The sequence below is a fragment of the Emydura macquarii genome, unplaced genomic scaffold (genome assembly GCF_026122565.2).
Source record: "Emydura macquarii macquarii isolate MOO-44397 ecotype Brisbane River unplaced genomic scaffold, CSIRO-AGI_Emac_v2 contig_450, whole genome shotgun sequence".
Lineage (NCBI taxonomy): Eukaryota > Metazoa > Chordata > Testudines > Chelidae > Emydura > Emydura macquarii.
Genome location: NW_027130587.1, coordinates 4,352,130 through 4,375,457, shown reverse-complemented (window position 1 = coordinate 4,375,457; position 23,328 = coordinate 4,352,130). Strand labels below are relative to the sequence as shown.

Here is a 23,328-nt window from a genome sequence, read left to right as displayed (position 1 = left end):
TGGCTGTGCGTAGTGGGATAACCGCAGTGATGACAAGGGAGCCATTCTCAGACTCCCTGCTAATCACCTGCTAATCACCTAGGAGCAGATTTTCAGAAAGACGCTGAGCTCTTTGGATAACCTGGCCATAAATTTCCCACTGTAAGCTGCTCAGGGCTGAGCCCCTCTGAAAACCTGCCTTTTAGTGTGGTGTCCAAATGGGGAGCTCTTTTGAAACGCTGGCCCAAGTCGGAGGTGCTGAGCACTGGAAAGCTATCCTTCCAGTCCCTGAGTGTAGTAAATTAATGTCTCTGTACTTTTGGCTTGCCTTATCTAGTTAGCCTGTAAACTCTGGGGCAGGGAGTATCTCTTACTATGTGTATGTACAGCACCTGGCACAATGGGGTCTCAATCTCTAGGTGCTAAATAATACTTACCATGGCACTGTCTTTTCACAAGCTGTGCTGTAGCTGACAGAGTCCTCCAGGGATAAAAGCCCAATTTAACCTTTTGGTGGCTGACCTTGACCCTCCCAGGCCATATTTATCATCCTCGAGGCACAAAAGGGCAGTGGCCCAATTCATGTGTGATTGTGTGTCTGTGTTCTGAGTAAAACGGATTTGTCATAGCTTCTCAGACCAGAAAGGACTGCTGAGATCACCTAGTCTGACCTCCTGTGCAACACAGGCCAGACAACTGCCCTGAAATGATTCTAGTTTGAACTAAAGCAAAAAACAGCCCATCTGGATTTTAAAATTGCCAGTGACGGAAACCTTTTAGTGTGTTGTTCTAATAGTTAATTACCCTCACTGGTAAAAACGTGTCTAGGTTCTGCTAGACCGAAGAGCCAATTCTCACACATTTGTTTCCCTTCCCTTCTAGACTCTGATTCTCACCCCCTTACTCTTCTCTTTACGATGAAGAGATTGAGTGCCTCGAGCCTTTCATGCTACGGCATGTTTTATTTGCCGGGAATTGTTAAACTCCGACCTTTCGGGATATCTTTCAGGTCGGGGGTTGCTCCGGATGTGACAGTAGACGCGCCCTTTTACCTGAGGTAGACAAGAGACCTGATCACGGGTGGGGGGTTTTTGCATTGAAAGATGGAAATAAAGCTTTTTGGACAAGAATACGGGGGGACAGAGGCCCTGCTTGGACGTTGATTGTGGCAGTTGATTGTGGCACAAGTGAAGCAGTTCAGTCCCCGGATGGACGTGAGAGAAGTTCAGCGCGCCGCATGCTTTTCGGGCTGTGGAGAGGCCGCGTGCAACTGTCTCTGGCAAGTGCCGAGGGGCCTGAGCCACTCCCCTGCAGGTGTCTGGGAAGGTGACCATGTACACCGGCCTTCTGGCACCTGGGGAACGCCCTGTGCTCGGGGAGTTCCCACTTGGGGGAACTTGGTGCGTTCCAGCCCCTTCCCTCAGCCCAGAGAGGCCCTGCCATGGTCCAGAATCGAGCCCAGAGCGCTTTTCCTGGGTGTAAAAGATTCCCCCGGGATGCAAAGCAGAGGAAGACCAGGCCTGGCGTTGCAGCCGTTGACGGTCCAAGCCACTGGGTGTCACCGTTGTACTGTGTATTGCGGGAATGGTGCTGGTTCTCTCAGCTCCCGGGGGGGGGGGGGAGGTTTCAAATGAGTGTTCACCCCCAAGGTCCCCCCCCACTGGCACCTGGCCTCTTCGGGGAGCCTGTGCTGCTGTTTTGAGTGGGCAGCTTTCTTGCTGGTGCTGGGCACGTGTGTGAGGCCCAGGAGAATTGGGCTCTGTCTGACTAAATGCACGGAGGCGTGGCTGAGGAGAGATGCTGGAGCAGGCTCCCCTGGGAAGCCATTGTTAAAGTCCCGCTGGCTCAGGTCTGAGGGGGGTTTTCCTGCCTGTCTATGATGCCGGCTAGCCCTTGCTAGATCCTGCTTGACCAGCCTGGTCAGTGATGGCTTAGAAACTCTTAGGTCTGTAGTGTAGACCCGGCCTGCATCAGTATAACTGTGTTGCTGAGAAATCCCCCCCCCCGAGCGCTGTGGTTCCTGCGTAGGGAGGGTTTTCCCCGCCTCTCCAGGAGGTGGATTGACTATGCCGACAGGACAGCTGGCTCCCATTGGCGTGAGAACACTTTCCCTTCCGAGCTACTCCGGCACAGCCGCACCAACGCCGCGCTTTAAATGCCAGCCTGCCCTGGGGGGGTGTGATCTCTGGGCCCTCGCAATGCTGCAGCCGGGGCGGGTTTTGAAGGGGAGGAGTAGCCTGTTCTCCCCCCACCAAAGCCTTCCCCCAACCACCCGTTTCAAGTGGGGGACACAACATGGCCTGCCCCCAGGTGTCCCGCGGACCGACGCGATGGACTTTAAAGCAATGCGATTTCTAAAAAAGATTTCGGTTTTTTTACTTTCCCTCTGACTCCTGAGCCACCAGCGAATCACACTGCCAAGCTTTTCTCTGCGACCGGGAGAGCTAGAAACTTCTTCCTTTCCAAGATGAAAGCCGAGACTCTCGCTTACTCCCAAGACTCCAGGAGTCGGGGCTTTGAGTGGAATTCCGAGTGGAATTGCGAGAGTTGGCGAGGCCGCACAAGCCACACGCGGGCTGGCACGCCGTGCGCCCGCTCCTCGGTGCCCGTAAATCGTCACTGCCCCCTTGCCTGTGGGAGACCAGCCCTGCCTGGCAGCAGCGCTGAGGATGTAGCCCTGTGTGCGGAGTTGGAAGGAGAGAGAGGCGCTGCAAGGAAATGCACTCGCTAGGCTTTGTTTGCCCGGGGGTGCTGCCTGCTTCTATGAAAAGCTTTTGGTTTAATGAGGAAAACAAAGGAGGCGCCCAGTGGCGCGCTGCGGGTCTCCGGCACTCGGGGCCATACTTATCTTGGTGCTCCCTCACCTCTGTTGGCCACAGCGCCCCAGGAAGGGGTGTCTGCGGGCCTGTTTTCTGCTCTCCCCTACTCCGCCTGTTGGCAGCAGCACCCTGTGGTGGGTGGGTGGGTGGGGGTCTGTGGGCCCGTGTCCTGCTCTCCCTCCGCTGTGGGGATGGCAGGGGCTGTTCAGTGGCAGGGGGGAGGGGTGTGATGGGCTCTGCGCCCCACAGCTCCCTCCTGGTGCCCAGTGGAGGGGCCGGGAGTACGCCCTGGCTGCCTGCGACGGGGGGCAGCTCCTCCTCCAAGGGCCTGGCTGGTGTCCCCCAAAGCCGGCACTCAGGGGCATGGCCCCCCGGTCCGCCCTCGGTATGCCAGTAGAGGTCCCAGGGATCCCACCATGCTGCATACGGGGAGAACCCAGGCTGAGCAGCACTATTTCTAAGGCAGCGCTTCCAGTTACCTAGAGAGGATCCGAGCCGGGATTGGGATTCCTGCCTGAGTTTTCCCCACTCGTTTCTCCCCTCTCTCCCCAGCTACAGCCAGCGGGTTTGTTTTTGAATGCATCTTCTCCTCTCCTGGGACGCAGCGCCGTCAGCCGGACGCGCTCTGCTGCGCGGCTTTGGGCAGCTAGGGGCGCAGATCTCCAATGTGAGCAGCCCCTCGCCGCTCTCCGAGCTCTCTGCCCAGCCCAGATGTTCTGTCTGGTTCCTTGGCAGCAGAACCTCTCGCCCGAGTCCTTGTGCAGCCATTTACACCAGTTCAACGTGCCTGCAACACACAGCCCGGTCGCGGTGGGAGCTTTTTGCACCGCTTTGCTGGTGTAAACGCCTGGACAAGGCGGAGTCTGTGGCCAGTCCATTACTCCTGCCCTGCAACTTTCCTTCTTAAGGGGACAGGTGTCCCCTTTGTGTGTTGTGCTGTGCTGTTGCCTAGTACTCATTACGGGCCCGGTTCTCTTTGTCCTGCACCTTGCCCTGTCGTTGACCGCAGGGGCAGAGGAAAGTTCAGCGTTCCCTGGGCCCAGAGGGAATCAGGAGAGGCTCGCTGCATTCAAGCAGCAGTGTTAGCTCCCTCGGAGGCAGGACGCTAGAAAACGCGCAGCATCCCAGCCATGAGACGCGAGCTCAGCGCCTCCGGGGCAGCTGCTCTGTCATTGCTGTTGCTTCTCAGGCCTTTCCCAACCGCCCTTCGAGCTCTGTATAGACTTGCAGCTGCTCACGGCCACTGTCATGTCACTCCAGCGGGCTGGCTGGGCAGGCTGCGGATGGGGGATGTTTAGGAAAAGGCTTTTATTGGCCCTTTCCCAGAAGTGGTTCCTAGACGGAGCTAGGAGGAGGTAGAACATGTGGTGCCATCTTGCTAGCTGGGTGTACGGCGCCAGCTGTTCTTCCCGGCTTTGATCAAACCGGCCGGAGCCAACGGTCTGTCTCTCTTGTTCCGCTGGCAATCACGAGCCAGAGCAGCTTCTCTGCGACCCAGCCTGCTAGCAGGGGCTCAGACAAGACCTGGGTGAATAACTGATCTTGTGGTTGGCCGGCACTTCCGGGGGGAAAACAAACGATTTCAGGCAGACCTGGTGACAAACTTCTTTTGAATTTTGCAGCAAACTGAAAAGTATGGGGCAGCCGGGGGGGAAGTAAGTTGGGGCTGAATTCAATTGGTTTGTTGTAATGTTGAGCGTTTGGGTTTTCTTAAAATGCTTTTAAAACAAAATGAAAGGAAACTGCTACAAGAAGGGCTTTTGAATCTAAATGGGTTTTTTCCAAAAAGTCGGAATATTTAGACTTCCCCCGAGCCAAACAATTCAGCCAAACCAAGACGAGTTTGCCAAACGTTCTGGACTCACTGAATCTGCAGTGGTTTCCAGGAGATAACTGCTTTCCCGTTCTATTGTGCTGTGTGTGGGTTAGAGGCTGCCATCTTCCACCCCAGAGGTAACTGCCTTTCAGCAATGGGCGAAGTGATCTGTCTGCATATATAGAAAGAGAGCTTGCAAAGACTGTTGACTACACTGTAAAAAACAAAACAAAAAAAGTCCATATAAATAATAATACTCAGCTCTTTATAGCACTTTTCATCAGTAGATCTTAAAGCTCTTTACCAAGGAGTTCAGGATCATTATCCCCATTGTAGAGATGGGGGAAACTGAGGCACAGTGGCTTGGCCAAGGTCACACAACAGGCCAGGGGGAGCTGGGAATAGAACCCAAGTCTCCTGAGTCTCCTGCCTCTATCCACTAAGATACACTGTGGTCTGCCTTCATTTTTATATACAGGCTGTTAGTTGGGCAACCACGGTGACAAAAAGCGTGGCAGTATTATGCCCAGAAATAAAAGGGTTTTCTGTCTGGAAGCTAGTAACTCGCAAGTGTGAACCAGAAGAGCAGCTTTGTTTCATTGACCTGCTAACACTAATCCTTGGCACTTGGTGAAGGATTTCCCTACGCAAACATTCAGGAACTGACTCCTAATGCCAGCGGAGGGCTCTGTAGGCTAGCGGTAAAGACACCTGGCTAGGAATCAAGAGAACTGTCTTCTGTCTCTGACACTGACTCCCAGCATAGCTGTGGGCAACTCACAGCCCTTGCTCTGTGCCTCAGTTTCCCTGCCTGTAAAATAGGGAAGATGATGATGATCTGTCTTTTCGTGGGAGTTTTTCTTTTTAAACCTGCTTTCTCTCTCCTGCTTTCCATCCTCCCTCCCCTCCCTTCTCAGACCTCAGATCTGTGTGGAAAAGGGAAGAGACAGGTAAGTGGAAACGTCAAGTGCTCACACATCCCGGGACTGACTCCTCTGAATTGTCTCAGGCAGGAGCAGCCAAAGCACAGATCAGAGTTCTGTAGTGCACCCTGTGACCGGCCTCGCTGTGGGGGGAAATTCACCCCTACATGCCAGAGACCTAGATCAATGCCTGTGCACCAGTCCCTCTTACCCTGCATTTTTAGGACTTGAATGATGCATAGGTTTTTTGCCAGCTCTCTGCTTGGGTGAATTTCATCCTACTCTGAAAAGCCAACCAAGCTCCAATCACTGGGAGAACACCTTTCCTCTAACAATTTCACTAACTGCTGGTTGCTTTCCCAGGTCCCACCTGCTTTCTTGTTTCGTTGATCTCTAGGGTCCAGATGCCACTAATGCAGTCGAACGTGCTAATGCAAAGATCGCTGCCTGGAACAACAAGCCAACACTCCCCTTAGGTAGAAGCCTCTGAGAAGTCCCCTAGACTTCAGTGTGATCAGTGAAATGTGGCACAAAGGACTCCACAAAAGGTTTCCCCTTTAATCCATGACAAACCACAGACATCAACAGCATTAATAAAGATCCCACGGGGCAAATTCTGACCTCAGTAACTTGTTTGTACCCCTTATTACCTTGCAGGGAAGGGAATGGGGCATACTTAACTGAGAAGTGTGAAAAACCCTGCTGGGACTGGTGCGAGATACTTGATGCTTAATGTATTATGTCATCCCCCTGGCACTCATGCTGCTCAGTAAAATGTTATGAGTCAGTCCTGATGTCCCTTATCCAGTAAAACCTTTCCTGTCTCTGTTCTCCTGGGATACAACGGACACTTGATCCTTTTCCTTCTCCATTTCAGGCAATGCCTCAGATTCTGCTCCCTTGTCATTCCCAGGTGAGATCTTATTAGAACTGCTTTTTGATGGAGAGTTTTGTACCTGAAAAGTGGGATTTTGTCAAAAATGAGTTTACGGGGGGTAGGAGGGGCGGGAGGAACGGTGATGAAGTTTTGAGTTTTGCTTTGAAAAAACAAAGTGGGTTTATAGTGAAATTTTTGACGACCTCCCCCTCCGATTTTTTGCGGGGAGGAAGAACTGTTTCCTGAGCAGCTGTACCTAGTACCGGAAACAAATAAGGGAATTCTGCAGCTTCCTGTTGGCTTCCTCCGCTTGTTCCCTGCCATCTCGGCTGGGCAATGCCACAGAGCTGGGTGTCCGCGGTTCTAGGGACTGACTGATTCGGCGAGGCCGTGTCGTTTATACAGATGTGTATTCTATTTCTAATTGTTTGACAGATCATTTATGTGGGGCTGATTTCAGCCCAGGAATTATCCATGGATTGGTTTGCTGTGAGTATTAGCAATTTGCCACCTGCACCAGGTGACAGGTCACCCAAGTCACATGATACCATTTCTCTTCCCTCACTGGACGATTCCTTAACTCAACAAGCGCTTTCGAGATGGCCGAGCGAACGTGTCCTGTGCAAATACTTGTGCTGAGATGTAGTCGTGACTCTTTGCTTCCCACAATCAGATAGAAACCCACTCACCAGAATCAAAGCAACTGCCAGCAAGACAGCAGCCTACTACTGGTAGCAAGTAATGGAGTTACTCCCCTTGCTTAAGTGGTTGAGGTCTGGGCTTTGGTGCAGAAGGTCATAGGTTCAAACCCTGCCAAAGACCCCTGGTGGGGGTTGCAATGCGTTCTCTACCGAACTAGCCATACGGCTAGCCTGGTGACTTATCTCACTGTGACCTCCCTCCTTGCAGAGCTGCGGCTGGTCAACGGGCGCAGCCGGTGCCAAGGGCGCGTGGAGATCCTCTACAATGGCTCCTGGGGGACAGTGTGTGACGACGACTGGGACATCGTGGATGCCAACGTGGTGTGCCGCCAACTTGGCTGCGGTCATGCCATCACCATGCCGGCCACCCTGACCTTCGGCCCCGGCCGGGGGCCCATCTTCCTGGACAATGTGGACTGTACGGGGAGGGAGGTGGCCCTGAGTGAGTGCAGGAGCCACGGATGGGGCATCCACAACTGCTACCACTATGAGGACGTGGCCGTCACGTGTAATGGTAAAAAGGTTTGGTTCCATCCAGTGGCGGGGGCAGGGAGGAGAAGTGCCAGGAGGGGGTTATGTGACTTCTGATGCTCCACCGTTCCCAGCTCTGGGACACCCCCTGAGGGGTGTCTGTGCTGCAGTCAGGCGACTGCAGAGCGCGTAGGCAGACCCGAGCTAGTTTGAACCCCACTAGGTCTGAGGACGACAGCAGTGAGGCCGTGGCGGCACTGGCCAGCCCTCTGAGTGCGCGCCCCGGAAGCAGCCTCATGGCCGGGGTTAGCGGCGCTCGCTAGATCAAAGCGGGCTCCGCTATGTCTGCACCGCAGGTGGGACGGCCCCTGGAGACACCCCACGCTGGCTGTGATAGAGCGGGTGCGCTCAAGAGAGCCGTCTTGCTGCAGTGACAAGGGCTGGCCGCGCCAGCGGGGCTCTAGCTGGGCGTGCACGCCAGGGGGCTAGGCTGCGGGCACACCTCTGAGTTCAGTGTAGACACCCCCTTCGAGTGAAAGGATCCCAGACCCAGCCAGGGCTGGTTCATCTCTGCTGGACCTGTTTCGTATTCCCAGTCACTCCCAGAGCAGGGACTTCCCTCTCGGACCTGCAGAGTGTGATGTGGGGGGCAGATGGAATTCGAGGGAGTCCCAGAGGTGGGCCGGATTTGCAGACAGACACTGGCCCGGCCTGGCAGAGAGACAGTGGCTCTGTGGTCCCCTAGGAGGTTGGGGGTCTGTGGGAAGGAGGCAGGGACTCGTTGACCGAGGATGGCATCCAGCCTTGATTGGAGAAAGGCAGTTGATTGGAGGGGAGGGGATGATGCAGAAAGCAGCCATGGAGGGAGGGGAGCTCAGGCCTGCTTTTGGGGAGGAGAAGGGCAATCTCGGGGTTTGACCCTGCAGTTGTTGAGCATCCAGGCTCTGCGCAGCCCTTTGAAAGTTTGTCCCTGGCTGTTTGCCTCCAGGAGGCGGCTGAGAGGGAGGCAGGGCACGCCTGGAGAGGGCTTCCTGTGGGCAATGCCGGCTTTCGACCTAGAGCAAAATGTTCCCATGCCGGCCCGTGACCGCAGAGAGGGGGTGACGCTCCGTCACGGCCAGGCCCGGAAGGCACCGACTGAGCTCAAAGACGCAGGCGCGAATGCTGCTGGAGCGACTAACGTGTAGCCAGCCTCCAGCTCGCCTGGCCTGGCAGGGGGAAACGACCCTTCCTTCTAGCACTCAGCATGACACAGGGCTCTGATCTGCCTCGCTTTGCAAACACGACCAGATCCCCGGCAGCACCCCTTCCGTGGTCCGATCGTAAATGTCACTGTCCTCAGTTTCCCTCAGGGCAATCCAAGGCAGAGAGGTGTGGTGAGCGGGTCCGGGCCGGAGCCAGGATTAGAACTCGGGTTCTGGGCTCGGCGTGGCCGGCTCTCACAGGCGGCTCGTGAGTCTTGAGATATTTGCTGCTTTCCTAGCCGACGCGGCTGCACGTGTGACGGTCGCCGCTTCCCCTGGGCTCTGGGTGCTGGGCTCGGCGTGTGCAGCAGGGGTGTTTCTCACAGGGCGGGTGGAAAAGAAAACGAGTTAAAGCCGCACCGATGCCAGCCTGCTGCCGGTTCTCTTTTCAGAGCTCTCCGCCACCCCAGCAAGCAAAGGACCAACGAGCAGAGCTGCCACAGCGTCCCTGCACAGCGGGAAGCGTAAGCGCGTCTGTCTCCTCAGATTCCCTCCCCGCCTGCTTAGCGGCTGTCAGCCAGACGCCAGTACAGGAGGCCCAGGCAGTGCATGTAAACTCCCCCCCTCCCTCCCGCCCACGCGTGGCCCAGCTCTCCCACTGAGAGCAGAAGGTCGAGGATGGCCCCAAGGGGTCATCGAGGTCCCTGCACTGCACTGGGCAGAGCGGCTCTCCCTGCTCGGGGACGGGATGCCCCAACTCCCCGGGCTGCTTTTGCTGCTACCTGCGAACTCCTGTCTCCTTGACCGCTGCCCGTCCCCTCTAAGCCTCCCTGGCCATGGCCCACACCCCGGCGATCACGCTTGGTGACCCTGGGGCCGCCCTGCCCAACACAGGGGCCCTGGCGGGAGAATGAGCCCTAACCCCAGCTGCCCTCGTGCAGGCGATGGCAGCGTTCGGCTGGTGAGCGGCGCTGACCCCTGCCGGGGCAGGGTGGAGATCTTCTACCAGGGAACCTGGGGCACGGTCTGTGACGACGACTGGGGCCTGAGCGACGCCAGCGTGGTGTGCAAGCAGGTGGGCTGCGGCCGCGCCGTGGAGCACAAGAGCAACGCCTACTTCGGCTACGGCACGGGCCGCATCCTGCTGGACAACGTGAACTGCGACGGCAGCGAGCCCCACCTCTCGGCCTGCTACAGCCTGGGCTGGGGGATCCACAACTGCGGCCACCACGAGGACGCCGGCGTCGTCTGCACAGGTAGGGGCGCGAAGCCGCACCGTGGACGGCTGACGCGCCGGGGATGGAACCAGAGCTGAAGGCGCGAGCTGTGTCCCACCTGGATTGGGCATGGCCGGGGGGCCTGCTGACTGGTGGGTTATCTCCCTCCCCCAACCACAAGGCTCTGCACCCATGACAACACAAACCCTGGATAAGCCTCCCCCTATGTGATGGCTGCCTCCTTGGCCAGCACCAAGCCCAGCCCTTCAGAGCCAAATGCCTGAGTCTCGGCAGGTAGATCTGGGCCCATTGAGTCACCCTCTGGGACTCGGATCTGGAGGGGAATGAGTAGCACACACCGAGCCCCGGGTCACGTCCCTGCTACCTGCGTCTGCTCGGGGCTGTGCGGAGCAGTCTCACGCCGCTTCCTACGATTGTGACGCGTGGTGGCAAAACGGTGCAGGGCTGTGTATTTTAACCGTGGCCTCCGTCCTCACGGACACGTGTCTTTGCCCCTGCAAAGATGGCCCATGTGCAAACAACGACTGGTGCGAAACCCGAAGCTGGGCGGCCGGGTGTCCCCTTTCCCACGCGGCACGGGCAGAGCTCGGTTTCCATGCCCAGCAGCTGCCCCCGGCACATTGGCAGGTGCAAAAATCAGAGGGTGCAGATGAGATGGGTTGAAAAAATGTGAGCCCCAGAGCGCCCCTGTCTGAACGTTGCCAGTTTATTCATGCTAGTTACACAGCTGGAAACGAAATGGCGCTGCTAGCTAAAACCGCGACGCCCCAGAAGAGTCCCTGTGAGCACAAGTGAGCACGGGATGGGCTAACCCAGAGCTGGAAGAGGTGCTCAGGCTGGAACTCCTCAGCAGAGGGCTGGAGGGAGACCAGGGCTTGAGGGCTCTGGAGTCTCCTGGTCTGGCACAGCTGGGATACACCCTGGCTGGTGCCAGCCCTCTGTTGCGGGATCTTTGGGGTTGCTTGAGTCCGGGGGTTTTGTTCAGCTATAAAATTCTGAGCCAGATCCCACTGTCCCCAGAGATCAGGGATGTTCGTACACGGAGGCTGCTTCGGGACTATTTAACAGTGTCTGAGAAAAGCCCGGCTTTATAGCGTGTGTGGAAAGCTACTGAATCCGGGCAGCGTCAGGCCGAGGCGAGGTCTCCAGCAGCCCCCTGGCGTCTGTCCTAAGGGAGCTCTGGCCCCTCCGCTGCTTTCAGCACGGTCCCAGGCCGAGAGGGGGTTGAATAGCCCTGCCGGAGCACGGGTGCTGTCAGAGCACAGCCAGCATTCTCTGCGCGCTCCAGGTCACACCACGCACGCGCTCGCTTGTAAATGCTACGGGCCGTGCACGCTCAGTGATGCAGCACGCGCGCCGCAGCGTGCCAGCGTGTGCCCTCTGTTGTACCAATCCTGCCGGCTGCTCTCTCTGTCCGGCCGCGCAAGTTCTCTGCTCCGCTCGGACCCACAGCCTCACTCGGCCTGTCGAATCTTGTGCCGAGAAACGTTTCAAAGCCCCAGAAACCGTCTTCAGACTCGACGTTCCTTTCGCTCCATTTTCTCCCTGCTGGCCTGGAGGCCTCTGCGGGCGGGGGCTGCCTGGACATGCCAATATCCGCACTAAACCAAGAGACGTGGGAACAAAATGTGCGGATGGGTGCCAATCCGGAGGGAGGAGCAGTTTCATGGAGGGCCCAGACGTGCAGGAAGGTCGAACGGCCTTGGGAGCAGGGCAGAGAGGTGCAAACGGAGATTAATGGGGAGGGCTACCCAAGGCGAGGATAACTGCGGCAGTGGAAGGGACTGTGGGGTTGAATGGAACAGAACTGCAAGGTACTAATGCAGGGGAGGGAACCGGGGATCCTAGCGCCATACAAGTCAGAAGCTGCTGTGCAGCGGCCAGCGGAAGGGAAATGGGACGTTGCCACAACACGCTCCGGAGCCGGGGCGCTGACAGTGCCCCTGTGCTGAGTTTAACGGCTCAGGCCTGCGCCTGTTGAAATCCACCAGAGCTCCGCCGGCGAAGGGAGCGGCCGTTTCGTGAGGCTGCTCGGGGGCTCCCCCGGGCGGTTCCGGGAGCTGGGAAAAGCGCAGAGAAAGGCACAGCTAGTTGCAGGGCAGGCGAGTGGACCAGGGGAAAAGCTGAGTGGCTGCAAACCGGCTCAGCCGTGCAGAAACCAGAGGTGAATGTGGTGCCGGGTAAAAGAGGCAAATCTCAGGATAGTCGGACAGAGAAATGCTGAGCCACAAAGCTCTGCGGGTGGGTCTGAACCCCAGACAGGGCAAGTCCAGATCTCACCCACGCCCGGCATTGTGTTGACCCTGTTCAAAGGGAATGAAATGCTGATGGAGCTGCCCTCTATTGCTCTAACCCTGGTCTACACGACAGAGTTACGTCCCCGCAGGGCAGTTTACGTCGACCTATGTAAGTGTCTACACTCAAATTTCACTCCTGCCGACATAACTCGCCTGCTACGCCGACTTAATAACTCCATCTCCACGAGAGGTCGATGTAGCTAGGTCGATGCAGTGTCCATGCCTCGTTGGCTTTCAGACGCCGCCCCACTGTGCCCCACACGGCCAGTTCCGTCGGTGCAAGCGGCCCTGGGGAGGACGCGTGCGGCTGTCACGAGGTGTGAAGTGCAGATACACACAAGCGATGTAATTACTGCAGTGGCTTCATGCCAACGTAAGTTATGTCAACTTAATTTTGTAGTGTAGACATGTCCTAAGGTACTTACGTGGCCCCAACGCCACAAGATCTGATGGCCATATAATCTCTAATATGCCCTCACAGCACCCCAGAGACGCAAGGCAGGGTTGTGCCTGTTATCCCCAGCACAGATGGGGAACTGAGGCACAGAGAAGCTGAGTGACTTGCCCAAGGTCACGCAGGGAGTCTGTGGCAGAGCAGGGACTTGACCATAAGACTCTCAAGGCCTAGGCTAGTCCCCTAACCTCTGGACCATCCTTCCTCATTGCCTGCTAGGCTGAAACCCAACAAATCCCAATGCAGAGAGCGGCTGGGGCTAGTCTGAGCAGCAATTTGCAAGGGAAATGACTGGCTGCCTGCGATTTCCCGGCTCTGGTAAACAAGCTGCCTCGGTCAGGAAGTGAGCGATTGGCTGTCAGCGGATGGGCACTCCGCCACCCCCAGCTTCCCTTTCTCTTCCCTTCTTTCAGTTATGTATTTCTGCCATTATCTGTTGATTACCATTTATGGTGTTAATAATCCCCTTGAATTCCCTCATTATCACAGCTAATGACTGGAGCACCGCGTGCCCTCACTGGCTTCCCAGCGATTAACTAACAAAAAGGCTGATACGCGGGAAATGAGCAATTTTCTCAAGCTGTTCCTTTCTTGCCTAATTAGCCATTGTCCTGCACGTCGGGGAGAGGGAAATGCTGGCCCGGACAGCCCAGAGCCTGGGTGAGACGGCTCGTATGGGCGGGGCTGTTCTGAATGGCAGCCGCGGGTCCCCGGTGGGATCTTTGCGGATAAGGCCCACTGGGGAAAGCCAGACCTCTCGGCGAGAGGGGGGGCCTTGATCCTGGCCCGCTGGGTGGAGCGACCCGGCTAGGCAGAGTGGGCTGCGGGCGTGAGCGATGCACCGCACCTGGGCCTAGCTCCTGTCACCGCAAAGACCGGTCGGGCGCTAGCCGGAGCCCTGCGTGCTGGGCTCGCTCCTCCTGTCCGCTGCGCCCCCATACAAAACGGGGAGTCGGTTGCAATTTGGGCCATTTAGTGCCCGTTAGCATTGGCAGGTGGCCCTGTGCTGGACAACATGTGGCTAGCCGGGCCCTCGAAGCAGCACGGTTCAGTAGCCATCCCACTTCTCCCCTCGCTGTTCTCGATACCTTTTGGCTTCCCCCGGGAAAGGGATGAGGAAGGTGGAGCCTGACGTGCCGGCCACGCTCTGGATGGGCGTCTGCGACAGGCCAGTGGCAACAAGACAGATTTGCCAACTTCCTCTCCAGCTGTGGGGCCCGGTCTGTGCCCCCCATCCCGCTGCTGGGGGCGTGGCGTAGTGTAAAGCAGAAGGAGGGCGGTTGTGCCCTGGTCCTTTGAGGAACACCTGCCGTGGGCTGACCGTGGCTCGTCGCCTCCCTCGTGGTGAAGAAGCTGGGCTGGGGCCTGACTGGAGAGGGGGTTCGTGGACACAGACCCAGCCTGCGCGTCTCTCAGGCTCCTAGACTGTCTGCCGCAGCCTGCGCTGCCCTGCAGTGTCTCCCTAACTCCTGGCATGGATTCGGCAGCCCTGGAAAGGGGGCTGCTGAGGGCACCGCTTGGCGCGTTAGAAAAGCCCCTCCCTGCTCCAGCTGCCTCCGGAGCCCCCGTCCCAGCTCCCCGCGGCACAGCCCTAGCGTAGGAGGGGATGGCGCTTCTGTGCCCACGGCAGGAGCCTTGCTGCCTTGCACTGTGTCTTCCCTTCACCCAGCATAGCTCCTTCCTGGCCAGCTTCGGGCAGAGCCGGCGCTAGGCAGAAGCAAACTAAGCAGTTGCTTGGGGCCCCAGGCAGCTCACAGGGGTGGGCGGGAAGCTATTAATTATTGGTATGTGTTGGGGGGGGCAAAAATATTCCTACTTAGGGCCTAGCAGCGCCTCTGGCCCGGCTCTTTGTTCTCACTGAGAGAGAAGGAGCTGTGCCGGGTCGCCACCCCTCCGGTCCTCGCCCAGCTGCCGATCGACACGCCCTGATGTCTGGGTTTTTGGATGTATGGGAAAGGGGGCCACTCGAAGTGGGTGGGGTCTGGGGGAAGAGGCTGAGGGGGGGCGGGGCCTGGGGGAACAGGTGGAGCAGAGGCGGGGCAGGAGGCAGTGTCCTGGGGTCTGGTCATCAGCCATTAGAAAGGTGGCTGGTGAGTCTAAGGAAGAGTAGGTAAGTGGCTGATGGGGTGAGGACTCAGTGGATCGAGTGGAGGACCTCCAGAGCTGAAGGCACGGATCTCTGTAGCTGGCGCTAACGCTCCAGACTCTGAGAGACAGCTGTAACTCACCCATCTCCTCCCCGGATCTGGATCCCTAGGCTGGGGGAATTCAATCTGTATATTTGTACAATTTCGACTCATCATACCAGTGTTTATTTTTAAATGTGGTATTTAAATCTGCACAGCATTATGGCTTTTAAGCATTATTCATTTTCTTCATCTTAATGTTCGCAGTCGGGGGAAGCTACAGGGGTCAGACAATAGGAGGGGGCCAGATAATTGTTTGATGGCAATAGATGTTGAGATTCCAAAGGTTAAAAGCTTTATAACCATTCAGACACACGTATATTTTGACCTGTGATACTGACGAAGTAAATAGCCTCCAATCAAACTCTCCGAAATTCTGAAGTGGCATTTTTTGTACTTTCCCTCTCTGGACACTTTGATTGTTATCGATGGACATATTTTTTCAGCCGTTTGTGCGTGTGCGGTGAAATTGATGTGTCCTGACCTTTACCGATAAAAACCGAATCCTTCCGATTCTCCATACACCACGTACTGATCCAGAACCGGGAGCTGCCTAGGTGGATTTACCAGGGCGCTGAGCTCTGAACACCCGCTCTCCAGGCACTGGCCGGTGTCAGAAGTGGGAGCTGCTCAGAGCGGCAGGAGAAGTGTGGAATGATTGACGCCCGTCTCTCTGTGCTCTGGATGGGCTCCTTTCTGGCTGCCTGTCCTCTTGCAAAGACCTAGTGTAGACAAATCTATGGCCGCTGGTCATGTGACCTCTGCCCCTCTGTGTGTCACCGCAGGCCTGCGGATTTCAACGGTCACACCGTTCACCACCTCGGCCGGCCGGGACTACGGAGAGTCACTCACCGACACTGCCACAGGTAAGGCCATGGCTGCCCTCCGAGCCCGGTCCCCCATCTGGAGGGCTATCCGGATGCACAATGCGTGAGGATGACCAAGGCTAGTGCTTTGATCATAGCAGCTACACTGTATATGGTCTCGCGAAGGACACAGCTGTGACCCAACCCAGCTCACTATCCTTCCTGGCCCAGCCACCCGCACTGGGGAAGCAGGGCTCAGATCCTGTCCTCACCTTCTTCCTGGGAGTCCTCCATAACTGGGCTGCCAGGTGTTCAGTGCAGTCCAGAGTACAGCTGAGGCCTTCGCTGCTGCTGTGCTGGGCTTCACTCGATACACAGCCCTGGGCTCCTTCCTGGGGCTGCAAACATCTCCAGGTCCCTGAAAGATGCTCCCCGCACCGCTCGCCATGCCGTTGCTCTCCCCGGGGGCGCTGCGGTCTGATTTTTTTTGTGGTCTCCTGGCGTGGCATGCCAGGGCTGTGATGCCGGGCAATGAGATGCCTTTGGGGGGAAATTCACTGACGCCCCACTTCAACGCGTGGGGTGATGCCTTGCAAAATGACTGCCGCCCGCAGGGTCTGAGCGGGCTCTCGGGGTGCCGTGTGCCCAGGAGTCCTGTCGGAGCCTGTACCCTTTGAGCATGAGGTTGCATTGCGCGTGCTGCCGTCGTGGGGGCTGCCCCAGGCATCGCAGCTAGCGAGGGTGCTGCCCTGCTTGTGCCCATCAATGGAGAGCAGCCAGGGAGCCTTTCCCCTGGCCCCCCGCCCTCCTAATGCTGCTGCTTGTCTTTGCAGTCACGGAGGGCAGAGACCAGCCCTCGCCGGAGACCGAAGCGATCACAGCGGTTCTTCTGGCCGCGGGCAAGAGAAGTAAGTGTGCGCGTTCCCCACAGGTGGGCGCTGGCTCTGACCGCCCAGGGCTTGTTCCGGGATTCCCTGCCTGACACTGCGGCGCTGGGCTGGAAAGGGTCGAGTGAAAGCCTGGAGATGTCACGTGCTCTGCCGCAGCCCAGTGCTATGAACTCCGCCCGGGCTCAAGCAAATGGAGCACGATGCGTCATTTGTAGGGCGGAGTAGCCAGCATAAGCCCCGAGTCCCAGCACGCCATGCTGTCCCTTGAGCCTAAAAGGGAGCCCGGCATGCTGGGGGCTGTAGTCTCCCTGGGCCTCGCCTTGGATCAGCGAGGAGGACCGCTGCAGTGCACTTCAAAGAGCACCGGGCTGCACCGGTCCCTCCCCGCCACTTGCACCAGCCAGAACCTCTCGACTTTCTAGCCTTCCCCGACACCTTTGCTCTCCGGGTCCGACCCACAGGTGGCACCATCAGGCTGGCAAATGGGAACAGCAGCTGCCAGGGCCGGGTGGAGGTTCTGTACCGCGACACCTGGGGCACGGTGTGTGACGACGATTGGGATTTCGCCAATGCCCAGGTGGTCTGCCGGCAGATGGGCTGCGGGGCGGCGGTCGCAGCCACCGTCCTGGGCTACTTTGGTTACGGTACCGGGCCCGTCCTTCTGGACAACGTGGATTGTGCTGGCTTGGAGGCTGACCTGGCGAATTGCTTCCACCTGGGCTGGGGGCAGCACAACTGCGGGCACCACGAGGATGCCGGCGTCATCTGCAGAGGTGAGACGTGTGCGTGGGTTCAGTGCAGCCCATCTTATCCCGGCCACTCAGCAGACCTGGTTCCAACCTCCATCCATCGGAGCTAGCCAGATCTGGGACCGCTCCGTCTCCTGGGGAGGGAAGGTGAGCCTGCGTTGTGCAGCTTGAACGAGAGACGGGCCAAAGAAGGGCGTCTGAATCCGATCCTATTCAACCTGGGGCTCAGGGTTCAGTTCAGGCTGGAATCGGAGGGGACTGGGATCTTGGGGAGATTCCAGCCCAGCCGGCTGGAAATCCTGTCAGACCCCGTGCTCTCTGGGAATTTCAGACACACCCAAGCTGACAGCAGAAAACAGGCCCCTTCTGCTAGTTCCCCTGGAATCGAAATATTAGGGTCAGGTTCAAATGTGGGGATTTGAACCCAAACTCCCAGAACTTCCGAGGGCTCAAGTCTGAGGTCCTAGTTTTGGCCCAATCCCTGGTTTTGAAGCTGATCCCCATTCCCAGAGAGGGTACCCGCAGCGGAGAGGGATGCCCTTGTTACACGTGTGGCCAATAAAGGCTTCGGCCTCCCTCTGAATTTCAGTGCCTGCTTCAGTGGGATGTTTTCCCTTCCTCCGTTTCATAAATGCACCGCTCCTCAGCAATTTGCAGTGCATCTCCTCTCCCCGCCTGTTAGGGCAGACCCAGACAATCTCGGGCCCCGGTCACTCATGCTCCATGACATCCGCCCCTGAGCTGGAGACCAGAGATGCCTTATCCTTGTTCTTTGCATCCTTCTTTCGCTGGGCCAGGTGTGGACGACCCAGGAGACCATTTCAGAGAAGATGCTTTTACGACCATGACCTCCGCCACAACTCGTCCCAAGGACGGTACGTAACCCCTGGGGCCAGCAGCACCCTCCAAACTTCTTCAGCCAGCCATAGGTCTCCTCCCAGAGAAACCCCTGGGGCCAGTGTTTCAGAGAAGCCAGAGAGGAAAGCCGTTGAGCGTTGGTCTAGATAATGCTTGGTCCTGCCTTGAGTGCAGGGGACTGGACTAGATGGCCTCTCGAGGTCCCTTCCGGTCCTACGATCCTATGATCCCGCCTGTGCTGGCCGAAACGGTGCCCAGACGTGATGCTGCAGCGCAGGGGAGCAGGAATCGTGTTGTTGACTCCTACGGTGTCTGTCATCCGGGGATCTCAAAGCACGGTGCAGGCCTTTGCTGAGACGAAGCCTGGCTCTGTGTATCCCAGTGCGGTAGATGAGAGAGGCGGTTAAGCGGAGCGGCAGTGCTGCCGGGGCAGGGTCACGCAGCCAGGCGGAGCCGGGAACAGAAAACAGGCGTTCTGGAGTCACTGACCCATACTGAGGCCTGCTCCCCTGTTCTGGACCATGTGCCCCTCTCATCTCCGTGTAACGTCACTGAATTGCTAATGCTGAGGCATTAGCGATGTTCCCGCCACAGGCCCCGCGCTTCCAGGGCGAAGTGCGGCGTGGCCGGCAGCGGTCAGACCACAGGCGTGGGAGTCAGGACTCGTGGAACCCACTCGTGGCTCCCTCACTTCTCTGAGCCTGGGTTATCCGTCTGCACTGGGGGGAGCAGCTGCCTGCATCCCGGGGCGCACTGGGGGCCTGTGACGCGCTCGCGGGTTCTAGGCCGGAAACTGCTCTAAGAGCCCAGTGCTGCTCTTGCTCTCACAGGGGTGGGCCGGGGGAATTCACTCCCCTGGTCACGGGGGAATCGAGGAAACAATTCATTAGTGCTGACCCCATTAAGAAGCGTCCGGCTTGCTGGGATCCAAGGGCTATGGAGAGTCCCAAGGAGGCAGGCAGAGGGCAGCTGGGTGATGGGGGCAGTTGAGACACCAGGGTCGTGCGGGGCAGTGCCTCCGGCCGCCCCTGGGACCCTTCCCCCTGCGCTGTCCCACCCCCAGGATTCCTGCGCCTCGTGAACGGCAGCCACCGCTGCGAGGGCCGCGTGGAGATGTTCTACCTGGCTCAGTGGGGCACCGTGTGCGACGACGCCTGGGACCTCAAGGACGCCAAGGTGGTGTGCCGGCAGCTGGGCTGTGGGGGCGCCCTGGCCGCCTGGGGGGAGGCACGCTACGGCCAAGGCACCGGCTACATCTTCCTCGACAACCTCAAGTGCAAAGGCGACGAGCCCTCCTTGCTGCGCTGCTCCCACATCCGCTGGAACGTGCACAACTGCGACCACTCGGAGGACGCCGGCGCCGTCTGCAGGTGGCTATGACCGGCTCTGCGCCCACGGCCGCCCGGGTGAGTCCACGGGGTGGCAGATGCCCTGGCTTGTCTGTCTCTCTCTCTCTCTCTCTCATTCCCGAGCTAAGTCCAGGGCAGGAACGTGTCTGTGTCAGGGCAGAGCAGGCCTTTCGGGCGAGCGACTCTCAGTGTTGATTAAAGGACCGTGGCCAGCCCAGGGTGGTGAGAGCAATCACCGAGCTCAGATCCCCCTGCCTCGCTGCTCCTTTCCATCCCCCTGGATCTGTGCCCATCTCCCCCATGGGCACTCGCTGACCCCTCACACTCACATGTCCAGTGGGTCCCGGGCTGAGTTCTGAGCCCCTCTGCCCCGGTTTCCAAGGGAGCGATTGGAGAGCAAGCCCTGAGCATGTGGGGGGCACAGGCTGTGGGGTGCGGCGAGTGTGGGGCTCAGTGGGGAAATCACTCACTTGCCCCATATCCCAGCTGGTGCCTCTAAAGAGCTCTTCCCTTCCCGGGACCCGCTCCTTGCTGCGCTGAGGTGTCTGGCTCGCGATCCAGGTTCCAATTCTCCCCGCAGCGAGGCAGGGGTCCAAGGAGGATGCTCCCTCGTGGAGCTGTTCGAAGGCCCTCAGCTCCATATCGGGCCCAAAGCCTGGAAGTGGTGCCCCCTGGCCTGTCGTGAAAGCTGGGCCAGCCTCACGGAGTGAGGAGTCGGGGGAAAGCGGTTTGGTTACATGGAGCCAGGCACAGGGTCCTTGCCCTGGTGTCCTTTGGTGGATCAGCGTGATGGGAAGCCCTGGCTGTCAGCTGAAGTTGGCTCTTTCTTTTTCAGACCGGGGCTGGCCCAAACCGTGGAGAATTCCAGATGCCAGCGGTGCAGTGCAGGGTGGCTTGCTGGGGCGCCCGTGGCACTGATGGCTATGGGACGTGAAGACCCACACTGTATATAGCGCATCCGTAACAAGCATGGAAGCCCTATTCCCGCTGCCGTTCTCTGCAGGTTCCTCCCCATGGCGAGTTCCCCAGGGGCACTTGCGAATGCCTAGTTGAACATGTGCCAGATCCTCTGGCCTGGCCCGTTGCCCCAGGTGCACAGGGCAGAGCTCCAGCCGCTTTTTCCCAGAGGTGTCTCTGCAAAGTTTCCAGAGGCCAACGGGGGAAGTTTTTGTCCTAAGAAAAACCTAAGAACTAAAGCAAAGCGTGAAGGAAAAGCGCTGCCCCGAAGAGCCTCACTAGGAGAAACGGCAGAGACACCAATACCCAAGAAGCAGAGCCCAGGGAGAACGCAGACAACTTGGGTGTCGATCTAGCATTGCTAGACTCTGTGGAGAGTCCCCGGCTCTGGGTTCTTCGGCAGAGTCGTTGGAAGCCGTGTTGGAACTCCAATACTAGCACCGGTGGCTATGTCCAGGCGGCCAGCTCCGATCCAGCCCACGTTGATAGTGACCCAGGGTGACGCTTTCATATGTGCCTGCGTCCCATTCTCAGAGGTAGTTAGGTGCCTACCGCCCAGTGGTTTCAGTGGGGTTAGGAGATTAAATGCCTTTGAGGATCTCGGCCTTCCAGATTTTCAAGGTACTTAGGCATTTAAAATCGTAGATTTCAATGGAAGTTAGGCAGGCAGGTGCTTTTGAAAATCCTGGTAGGTGCCTCTGCATCCTTAAATCGGGCTCTGAGGCGCCGAAATCCCATGAAGAGCCAATGGCACTAAGTCCCTACATCATTTCTGGAAAGGGACTTGAGCTTATGAGTTTCTTAGGAGCCTCTGAAAATCTCACCCCACATCCTGTTGCCATGGGGTGGTGGTTGAGATGTGTTTGGTGGTAGGTCTCAGGCCAGATCCCTGTGGCCATGTGTTCCCATCAGAATCACCTGCCATGGCTCTCAGCGGCACGGCTTAGAAGTCTGAGTCTGTTAGAGGCCGAGTAGGGCCAGGAAGACCATTCTGATGAATAAGGTTGAATTTTCTAAGCAAGGCGGAACTGATCCATGGGCAAAACTCCAGAAAAGGGCGTTTGCTGACCTTGCCCTGTGGGGGATCCATTTGCAGGCACGTTTGTGCATTAGAAATCTAGGCCCCGATCCAGATCCATTTGGGTCCATCCGATCCATTTGGGTTTGCCCCCTGCATCTGCACAGAGCCCCATGGACATCCTTGGGATTCCAAGGGCCAACGTGGAGGTCCGCCGAGCACGGACCTGACTGCAAGATGGGCCCCCTTGGGATTGGTGCATAAAAACGTAGAGCTGAACAGATGCGTTTCTTGGACCCACTTGAATGGCTCCACCCCGTCAGCTGAGGTGCCCCTTCTAGCTGCATGGTTTTGTATGTTTCACAAGGAAGCGCCGTTCCATTCTCGGGTCATGGCAAAGGGGTCTGGAATTCTGTCATTTGCCCTCTGTCATCTCCCCTGCTGGGAAATGGGAGAAATATTATTTTGTGGCGGGAAGGGGCCTGCTTAATTATGACAGCGGCAATCCTGGGACTCTCCATGGCCGTCTGTATAAATCCTGTGTTAATAACGGAGTGTGCAGATTCCAGTTTTCCACGTTTCTTATACTTTTTTTTTTTGTGAATAAATAAAAGCCCTTTTCAAGTGTGCTGAGAACCAGCGTACTGCTTGCCCGGTGAATCACGGCGCGGCCGGCTGCGGTTCAGTCCCTCCGTGGCAAATGGATTATGGACAGTGACTGTTTACAGGCCACCCCAGGGGGTGCTGGGTTACCCAGGAGTCAATTCGAAATACCTTTACTGATTTCAATGAAGCAGCTCCTTAAACCTGTGGTGCAGAGCGGACGTATGGGCCCGGATTTTCTGTTCTCTAGTTGCCTGGAATACACAATCAAACCACAGCTTTTGGATTCTTTCTATCTCTTGGGCCAGATCCTTGTCTCGTGTAAATGACTGCAACTCCACTGAGGTCAGCACAGTAACCCTGAGTTACGCCAGCCAAGCCTCTGGCCCGTTTCGTGTCGTGCCTGGTTTGCCAGCACCGAAGAGTTTGAAATTCACTGAGCCGCGCACACAGCTCCTTGCACAGCTGACTGGCTGCTATCCCATTGCAGGGAGGGGACACCAAGGCGTGGAGAGACAAGCGACTTACTCGGGGTCACACAGGGAGTCTGTGACCAAGCAGGGAACTGAACTCAGATCTCTCAAGTCCTCAGCTAGTGCCGGAACCACAGGGCCATCTCCCCAGCACCCGAGGGACTATCTGAGCTGAGCAGGGATCCATTCGCACATGGACAACTATGACTATGGTGGAGCCTAGTGGTTAGAGCATATGACTGGGACTCAGGAACCAAGGGGTCTGTTTCTGATTCTGCCAGTGACCATGGGCATGTCACATGCCCTCCCTGGGCCTCAGTTTCCTCATCTGTACAATGGGTTAAGGACAATGACCTCCTTTGTAAAGCACTTTGAGATCTGCTGATGAAACGTGCTATGGAAGAGCTGGGCATTATTATTAATCCTGCCTCGGTGGGGGGGCTGCACGCGGTGACCTCTTGCGGGCCCTGCCGTTCGATGGTTAGTAGGTATTCTAGCTTCCTGTGTCCTGGAGAGAAGGCAGCAGAGCAAACACTAGGCCTGGTTCTCCCCTGCCTTGCACGAGGGGGGTTTCAAATGCACCCAGATCTCCAGTTGTGTAGAGTCAGATTGTCAAGAGAGGCCTGGTAGTATTTTTGAAGGCACCTGGCACCCGTTGATTTCAATGGGACATTGGTGCC

At 57.4% G+C, this 23,328-nt stretch overlaps 1 protein-coding gene across 1 annotated transcript; it reads left to right on the top strand.

Moving 5' to 3' along the window:
- Window positions 1–2,446: 2,446 nt before the first annotated feature.
- SSC4D (scavenger receptor cysteine rich family member with 4 domains) lies at window positions 2,447–22,200 on the top strand. Its single transcript, XM_067538160.1, has 11 exons — window positions 2,447–2,587; window positions 5,935–6,013; window positions 7,180–7,629; window positions 9,223–9,294; window positions 9,712–10,026; window positions 15,731–15,811; window positions 16,585–16,659; window positions 17,103–17,414; window positions 18,188–18,265; window positions 19,312–19,654; window positions 20,433–22,200. Exons 1-10 carry the CDS (start codon window positions 2,447–2,449, stop codon window positions 19,626–19,628), a joined length of 1,920 nt encoding a protein of 639 aa, XP_067394261.1. The 3' UTR covers window positions 19,629–19,654; window positions 20,433–22,200.
- Window positions 22,201–23,328: the final 1,128 nt, after the last annotated feature.

What these genes read in the sequence shown, in the direction of transcription:
- SSC4D (XM_067538160.1), top strand. Translation starts at nt 2,447, where the DNA reads ATGAAAGCCGAGACTCTCGCTTACTCCCAAGACTCCAGGAGTCGGGGC. An exon ending in GCGCCCGCTCCTCGGTGCCC is followed by an intron (nt 2,588 to 5,934) that starts GTAAATCGTCAC and finishes GTTGATCTCTAG; the next exon opens with GGTCCAGATGCCACTAATGC. An exon ending in CACAACTCGTCCCAAGGACG is followed by an intron (nt 18,266 to 19,311) that starts GTACGTAACCCC and finishes TCCCACCCCCAG; the next exon opens with GATTCCTGCGCCTCGTGAAC.